Raw genomic sequence first — 8,862 nt, 5'->3', positions numbered from 1 at the left:
TTTAAAAAACTTTTGAACCTAATAAAAGAGCTTTCAGGTTTTACCTCTCCCTCCCTTATCTTGCCCAGGCATGCCTCAGGGAAGCACAACCTTCACACAGTCACAAATTCCCATATCCCTAACTCCCAAAACAGAGGTCTGTAAGGAAGGCGGATTGATTTTTAGGTTTCCATGCACCTATCAAATATTTTCTGAGCCCTGTAAAGAGGGCTAAAGTAAGACAGGTCATCTAAAGTTTATAAAAGCATCTGTGCCTTGCAGCATGGAGTTCACATATTGTGAATGCAACATTACTCAGCCAATTTAACAAGATTAGCCAGCCTGCTTTTTCCACTTTCTGTCATTTCTTCATCCATAACAAGCCAGCTTGTAGCTAAGGGCAGCCAAGCTCTTTTAAAGCTTTATTCTTTCACAGCTAGAAAAATACAGCATTTACAATTGGGAGCTATCATGTCAGAAGCACAGTAGCAGTTGCTTCTCACGGGTCATTCAAAGTGTGCTACACAAACCAACAACAGGAAAATAGAAAGGAGACTGGGAAGAAAGCAGACTAATTAACAGTTCTAAATTTTAGTTAAACTCTGCTCAACCTTCTGCTTCTCAGATCCAGCTAGACAGCTAATAAGCCTCATGGAATCCTGGCTCTTAATTAACACACAATTATTTCCCCAGAAGGATTAGAAGTTTCACCAGTTGTTCAAGAAGTCAGTTTTTACAGCTCTGGTTAGATTACTGTCTATGTTTAGGAGCAAGGGTTACTGCTCCACATCCTATTGGTAATGAACTACCTGTTTTGTTTTTTTTTAATGCAATCACATCTTGAAAGCATTCCTGCCTTTTCACTGTACAGAGCTTCTATGTGAGCACGTAACTTTCTCAGGCAATAGTTCAGTCACTTGACACGAAAAGCCAACAGCCAATAATGTCAGCATGCTAATTATACATTAGCTGTTTGAAAGCAGAGTAACATGTGAGCATGCACCTTTCTGAAAGGCCAGTCCAACATTTTACAGGCCAAGGTCTGAGACTGTGCTCCCTAGCAAGGAGCTGATCATCAGAAGCAAAATGCTAATCAAAGTAAAACCAGTTTCACCAGCAAGTTGCTACACTAATTTCCACCAAAGTGAGAGTTGTACCTTCCCAAGGCATTCCAGAGGCTATTAGTCCTTCTTGGGCTTCTGGCTAAACACACATCTCATTTTAAAGCCCTGTCTCAGTTTTGTGGGAGCAGGTGTCACTTTTAAACTACAATGCTGAAGCATTTGCCCTTAATAGGACAGTCAATCATCAGACCTTTATCTTACTTTAAATCATCCCCAGCATCTTCAAGCAAAAGCTGGCTATGACACTCTTATGGTCCTACAGATATCCTTTTTAAGGTACAAGAGTGAAAATAACTAAATACACTAGCTTTCTTCTGCTCCTCCTGGCTGCTCCTCTGTGCTGAAAATTAATACATATCACATACACACAATACATATCAACATATCACTTGAGGAATTTGGGTGCACTGTGCTAAAAAGGTTTAGAAAACTGACAAATCTGGCCATCTTCACGCTTTAAAACTCTACAAAGCACACTCACTGGCAGCAGCAGGCAAATGGCCAGCCCTTACACCTCGTCCATCACTTCAGCTGAACACAAAGCTGTTAGTTTTTCACACTATTGTAAACCAGCTGTGACTGGCACACAAGACCACATAGCTGATGGAGGTTCATGAATGGCATCTGGCCAAGCCCCCTCTGCAAGGCAAGGAAGGTTTAGGAAAATCCTAAACCTCCCCAGTCCTGCTGCTTCACTTCTGAGCTTCTGTTTGCTTGAGCAGTTCACCTCTGCCCAACACCTCCTGCTCCCCTCAGCCTCTCAACAGAAATGGTGCCCCAGGTAATTAAAAAAAAAAAAAAAAGAAAAATTACACACGTCACTGTGATATTTTCTGAAAAATCCCTTCACCAAGATTTCTTCTCCTGGGAAGTTGAGAAGCCTCAGAGAAAAATGTAAATAATAATCTGATTGCTTGTCCTTGCTGTTTTGGATGATTCTTGGTAGGTGATTCTTTCATTGGTTCCTTGTGAATTGTGTTTTCCTAATGACTAATCACAGCCAGCTGTGTCAGACTCTCTGAGGAGTCACAGGTTTGTATTATTCATTCTCTTCTAGCCTTCTGGCTGTATCCTTTCTCTTTCTTTAGTTTAGTTTTAGTATATAATTTATTTTATTTTAATATAATGTCATAAGATATTAAATAAGTCTTCTGAGAACATGGCGTCAAATTCTCATCTCTCACCTCATCCTGGGGACCTCTCAACACCACAGACATACATAACCAATTAATCACCTAAGTTTGCAATCAAAATGCAATGTGACTTCAAACACCTAAGCCTGCCCCCACAACCCTGTGTTACCTCTGTCCCTGTCAAGCCAGCTGCTGATGCCACTAGAGACTGCTACAGACCAGCTACTGCGGATATGCTGCCAGGCAGCAGCAGAGCCAGGAAATCATGTTTTGGGAGGCCTGGGAACCTGGAGAGGAAGCCAAAAAGGCTTTGTGTCTGCTCAGTGCCTGGATAAGTCCTGTAATAAAGTCCACACAGTGAAGATCTACCTCTAAAACTGCCCACCTGGCTCCTGCTCCCAAGAAACCTGTGACCATGTTCACAGGGGTCTTAGGATGAGGGAAGAGATGAGAATTTGATTCCATGTTTAAGAAGGCTTGATTTATTATTTCATGATATATTACATTAAAACTATACTAAAAGAAGAGAAGAAAGGATTTCATCAGAAGGCTGGCTAAGAATAGAATAGCAAAGAATGATAACAAAGGTTTGTGGCTCGGCTCTCTGTCCAAGCCAGCTGACTGTGATTGGCCATTAATTACAAACATCCAACATGGGCCAATCACAGATGCACCTGTTGCATTCCACAGCAGCAGATAATCAATGTCTGCATTTTGTTCCTGAGGCCTCCCCCAGCTTCTGAGGAGGAAAAATCCTAAGGAAAGGATTTTTCATAAAAAATGCCTGTGAGAGAGACCTGCAAATGTGCTGAGGCTGCACTCAATCTCACTAGCTATGGCATTAAGGAAGGTGATATTCAGCAGCAGCAGTCCCAGTGGAGACCCCAGGGTCTGACAGGGTCTGGCATAGTTGCCAGACTATGCTGCTGCTGGTGCTCTTTTACCTTTCCAGGTTGCAGCTTTCTTGTTCATGCTGTAAGTTAACCTTGCCAAAAGAAAAGTTTCCCACTTTCAAAAGTTTCTTTCTTCCTGAAATGAAGAAGCTCTCTCCCAAGGAGGCCACTCAATGGTTCCTGAGGGTCAGCCATGGACTAAATTAAGGAGTGTCTTCAATGAAGCACATTTCTCTGTGCAAGTGTAGCTCTCCAAGCAGCATCAAGCCTACTGTTGGCTTTTGCCAGATCAAACCTGCCCTCACAGTGCTATGACCAGCCCCAGGCCTCTGTTATCCCTACAGAGTGGTGTTTGGATGCAGAGAAGCTGTGCTCTGCAGCCCCCATGCCTTTACCCTGGAAAGGACACCACTTTTCAGTCCCATGGCCTGTCACAACTGCTTGGCAGGGCCAGGTCCCTCCAGCCCGTTTGCTCTTTGACCACGGCCTGCAGGAGGCTCTCCCATCCCCTTGGCTTAAAAAAAAAGGCAATGAAGGCATCAGCAGGCTTACTCTAGTGGAGTTCAGGTACCAGCAGCCTTTATTTGGCACATTCTCCTTCACTAAGACAGTCCTTGCCCCTGCTGCCCATTCCTGGCAGCTCTCCAGTTGGAAAGGAAGAATTCTGTGACAATTGTCTCTGCAGGGCTGCTTGCAGCTTGCTGGCAGGGCTGGCAGTCGCTGGGCCTTCTCCTCAGCGTTCCAACAAACCTGTCTGCACACCCTTGCTGAAGGAAGCAGGAGAAAGGACCTCAGTTCTGTGGCTGGGCAGAAGGGCTCCCCATGCCCCATGCCTGACAGTGCTGCTGACTCCATCTCCCTGCTCTAGAGCGCCTGTTGTGGGCCCTCCCACCACCTCACTTACTCTTCCAGAGCTTTCCCAGAGAGCTGAGACTCCTCCTCCCGCTGCTGCCCCATCTCCTTCAGCTTCTCAGCGTAGGCCTTCCTCAGGATGTGGGGAGGGCGATAGGGATCCTCAAACACGTAGGGGCAGGAGGTCTGCAAAGGCAGAGGAGGTCTCCTGAAGCACTGCCACCAGCAGCTGGGGCTCCTCCCAAGCCTTCAGCCAAGGTGTTTGCCTTGCAAGGCCTGGCTCAGGGCTCAGAGAGGGCACAAAGCAAAGAGCCCGTGCCACAGCCAGCTGCACGCTCCAGCCCAGATGTGGGAAAGACATTCCGTGCTGTCCCTGTGAGCTAGCAAGGCCTCCTGAAGATGGGAGAAGCCCTATATCTCTCCTGAAGGAACACCAAAGTTGTTACCATGGAGGCCAGAGGAAGGAGAGCAAGTTGGGAGATATGGACTCTCGCTGGCTCACAGAGTGACAAGGCTCCCTGGTCACCTGCTGGGAATTCTGTTTCTCTTTTATGGCCAATGGGCACTATATGTGTTAGAAGGGTGTCAATATCTGGAAGAACTATAAAAGCTACATTGGTTTAATAAATTTTCTCTTTTGCACCCTTCTGATAGAGCTGTGTATTACTGTACCGTGTCATGCTCTGTAGAGACACCTGGAGCCTCAGGGACAGGGGGCAGGGCAGAAGAGCCCTGTCCAGCCCCCAGCCATGGCACCACTGCTGTGCTAGGACACCTTCCCTGCTCCCCTGCCACCAAGCAGAAAGGTAAAACACCCTTTTCCTGCGGGCTGTGTCATACCTTTCCTCGCTCAGTGGCTGCTCGGTTGCCAAAGTATTTGCGATACACGTCTGCTTCCACCTCATGGCGCTTGGACGCCAGCAGCAGCTGCAGCTCTCTTTCTTCCTTCTCAGTAAAGATAGGGTGCTTCCCCTGAAGGCCATGCACAGAATTAAACACCTCGAGCTTGGGCAGGGCAGGAGGGCTGGGACCATGTGCAGGACTAGCAGAACCCCAGCATGGACCTACCTCTTTTGAGCGTTGGGCAGCACTTGCAGAGACCTTCAGGCCCTGCTGAGCTGGAGAGGTGGGGCGCTTCATCGCATGGGTCCTCTCCAGGATTGCAGGCAGGTACCTGAAAAGGACAAAAAGCAGTCTGAGCTGGTGGGAGCCAAGTGTGAATTTCTATCTGTGGGACAGCAGCCTGTCCTCTGGCACCACCCAGCAGCTCAGTAGGTGGACCACGTGTCCAGCAGGGCAGTGTCTCCAGGGCTGTTTGGCATCAGCACAAGGGAAGCATCACCCATTATCACAAGCGATGATGAGAGCGTGCCCTCAGCCACACCACTGCCCTACAATGCTCACCCCAGGATAGCTTCCTTGTCTCTACCGTGATCCGTTTCCGCCGACTGCTGACTGGCCTGAGAAACCCTCTTCCGAGCCAGGAACACGGGATCCAGCACACTCACTGCAAGCAGGAGGAGAGAGAAGAGTGCACAGTCTTTGAGATCATGTGGGACAGCATGGGTGGCAGAGCTGTGCAGTCACGCTACACAAGGCTCACTGACTATCCTTGCCATTCCTAGGAGTCCCAGGCAGGCCCTTTTCTTTTGTCCACACTGGATTTGTGTGGGAATCCACAAAACCAGAGGGTTTTGGGAAAGCTGCAAAAGGCAGGCCTCAGAGGCAGTAGAACTGTGATCAGAGCTAAGCAGCAGCCATGAGATTGGTCAGCAGAAAAATTATTCAAAAAGTAGAAAAGGACAAATAGAACAATGGTCCGTGTATTAACACTCGTCTAGAATAACTCTCTAAGCTACAGAAAAGTTTATCTAGCAAGATATTAGGAAGGTTGAAGCTTAATAATGGAGCTCCGTGCATTGTGTTTAAGGCTTACAAGCAGGTATTGTATTCAAAATAAGCCAGCATTGTTTTAACCAAAGGTACGTGTGCTTATTTATAGTGGTTGGATAGAACTACTGTCAATGTGCTTTTGCTTTGTGTGATTGGTCAAAAAACTTATAAAGTGAGTTGTAACATTAAATTCTTAGTCTGCTGCCTGGGATGTGAGCTGGTGGCATCTTCTCATTGTCATAATCATGTAATGAGAGTGATGCTGGAAAATGAAACCTCTCAAGGCATGTTCCACAGCAGCCCCGTCTCGTTTGTGATTTGTAAATAGCCCCCAGCTGGCAATAGATTTGCTCCAGAGCTGAATTCCCACCCAGCCACCCACCACCCCTGGACATGGTTTTCCTCATCTCCCTCTTACACCTTGCCAGCAGCAGGGACCCACCAATGAGAAGAACTGGGAGGCACTGAGGGATCCCAGGAGCCCACTGGGGAAATTGAATTGTAAAGGCTCCTCACAGCTCAAAGCCTCTTCAGAGAAGGTTCCCCCAGACTTTTTTTCCCTCATGATGACAAGAGCACAGACAGTCCCTGCCAGCTGGGACGTACCTCTGCGGCCGCCCCCACCCCACGGTGCTGACTCTCTCCTGGGCTTCAGGGACACCAGCCGGCCCGATGGCTGGTGCGGGGCCTCGGCCACAAAGCTGCAAACAAGATGGCACCAGCTGGGTAAACCTGGGGCAGCAGGCTCTCTTGGAGGCTGGCACACATACTTGAGGCACACTCGGAGGACAGGACTCATGCTGTCCTTGCTGCCTGCACAGACCCTCTTGTCATCTTATTGCAGGGGTTCCGTACTGCTGTCTCCTTATCACAAAAGTTTCACACCTTCTTGGTGTTTCTCATGGGTAGCTTCTCAAAGCACCAACTCTTTCTTCTTCACAAAGCAGCCAATTGACTCCAGTTCCCTTCTCACACAGCCACCCCACTCTTTTACAGCACTCTTTTCTCACTAGTCACAGCTGTGGCCTGTAAAGTCAGGCTTGTTCCTAATTTTTGATAATTGGCCCAGCTGCTACTCCATAGGGGTAAGATTACTTTCTACACTATCTTTATTTTCTTATATTATATATAAGAATATATATCCCTCGACACCCTCTTGCCCCTCTTGAAAGCAGGATGGCCACTTCATCTGCAATCTCCAAAGCCAGGGGGGAGTGAGCAGTGGAAAGAGAAGTGTTCCTATGAAGTGGCTGCTCTTGCCCAAGTTTGGCTGGAAAGGAGCTTTGGCAGGAGGGTACCCTCAAAACAGTGGCTGACAAGCTGGGGGCTCACCTTGGCAGTATGACAACCTCGTCTTGACTGACCCGACTAAAATTGTTTTGGCCCGGAAAGGCAACGGTGCTCATCATGTCAGGGTCCTGGAAGGGAACAGCAGAATATCAGCAGAAACCCAGAATATGTGTTGGATTTCTGAAACAGGAAGCCCTCACACACTTTCTCCCTTGATGTCATTAGCCCTTCCCTCAAAGGGGATGAGGCACTCCTGAGATTTGGACTAGCTCATTGGCAGTGTGCCTAGGCTGGTGAGGAAGGTGACAACAGCCCAGACAAGGCAGCTGGAATGTTTTGACAGCACACTGCCACAAAACCATGAGGAGGAACCCCACAGAAAGGACAAGCTCACCTCGAGAAGGGCTGTCAGCATGTTCCCTGTTGTATCCATCTCCAGCACACAGCTGTCAAAGAAGGTCATGGTGACCACTTTTTTACGCACAGCAAGGATACCGATGGTCCTGAAGTTGAACTCCACCTCTTTGTTTTCTCGGAGGGCCCCAGCAAAGTAAAGCAGGGTCTCCTGCACGCACTGCTCCACAATTTCGTGGCGAAAGTGGATGTGTGCAGCGATGTCCTCAAAGTCTGGCTGAACCACAGGGATGTCGTCTAGTGAACAAGCACAAAATGACAGTGCCTCTCTCACCACAGTTCAGAAACTAGAGGTCATCAGCACCCAGCTCCCAGGCAACACCGCCAGACAGTGCCCCCCCTTCCAGCTTCACCCACATCTCCAGGATGGACACAGCAGACAGGAAAGGGCAGGGAAAACTCTGCCTCCTGCTGTGAGCAGCCAGATGGAGCACAGGGAGCTGAGCAGAGGAGGATGGCTCCTCAGGGAGGAGCAGGGTGCTGGGCTGTCACATTGGTGCCCACACTCTGCACTTGGCAGGTTGGAAGAATTGATATTCGCTATATTAGAGGGGTTGGCACCAAGCCAAAATGCAAGGCCTGGGTAAGGAAAGGATCCCATGTTCTTACCAGGAATTTTGGTTTCATCAGCCTCAAGGTTGTAAAACATCTTCAGAGTCTTGTTCATAATGAACATAGGTCTCTCAACAGGCAAAACCTTGCCCTCTGCCACATTGGCGTGCACTGGGATAACCGCAAAACTCCCAAATCCGATATCCACTGCCTAAAAACACAAGCAAGAGGAAGTGTTGGAAGGGCTGCCCCAATGTAAGGAGGCTGCCAGGTGACCTGCATGGCTCCGGGGATGGCACTTTAGACCTTGCTCCAGAGGGGCAGGATGAGGCCCATGCAGGAGGCAAGACTCACCTTCTTCTTCAAGAGCTGTCTGTAGATGTGCCGAGACATTCCAGACCAGACTTTGCAGATTTCTGGAAAGCAAGTGGAATCCATACCATGCTCTGAAGTCCGCACAGACCACCATCCCCCATGCCCCTACCCATGCAGGTGACAGTGGAGTGCTCTCAAGTTCCCCCTCACCTTGAACAAGCATTCTCACTGACTGGGGCTGCCCAGCTGTGTTCCAGACTGCCCCCAGCACCAAAGTCTGCCCTGTGTCCAAGAAAGGCCTGGAGAGCTAAGGCAGGCTGTATTTGCAAAGGTGATTTCCACTTTTAGACACTGCCAGCACCTGGAGGCCTGGGCTACTGTAGGTGGATGTAATGTGTATGTCTGAAACACCCACAG

General features: G+C 48.6%; 1 protein-coding gene across 1 annotated transcript; it reads right to left on the bottom strand.

Annotated features, from left to right (window-relative positions):
• Positions 1–3,805: 3,805 nt before the first annotated feature.
• CCDC81 (coiled-coil domain containing 81) lies at positions 3,806–8,538 on the bottom strand. The gene is made up of 10 exons (XM_054283884.1): positions 8,485–8,538; positions 8,188–8,341; positions 7,559–7,815; positions 7,207–7,292; positions 6,481–6,575; positions 5,386–5,488; positions 5,050–5,155; positions 4,822–4,953; positions 4,034–4,167; positions 3,806–3,896 (listed from the first exon to the last, which is right to left on the bottom strand). The coding sequence occupies exons 1-10, from the start codon at positions 8,521–8,523 to the stop codon at positions 3,863–3,865; spliced, it is 1,140 nt and encodes a 379-aa protein (XP_054139859.1). The 5' UTR covers positions 8,524–8,538; the 3' UTR covers positions 3,806–3,862.
• Between the last annotated feature and the right edge of the window lie 324 nt (positions 8,539–8,862).

The sequence above is a fragment of the Melozone crissalis genome, unplaced genomic scaffold (genome assembly GCF_028551555.1).
Source record: "Melozone crissalis strain CALT ecotype California unplaced genomic scaffold, PUWL_Pcris_2 ptg000039l_1, whole genome shotgun sequence".
In the NCBI taxonomy this organism is placed as follows: Eukaryota; Metazoa; Chordata; class Aves; order Passeriformes; family Passerellidae; genus Melozone; species Melozone crissalis.
Note: the sequence above shows the minus strand (reverse complement) of the source record. Positions and strands in the feature narration are given on the sequence as shown.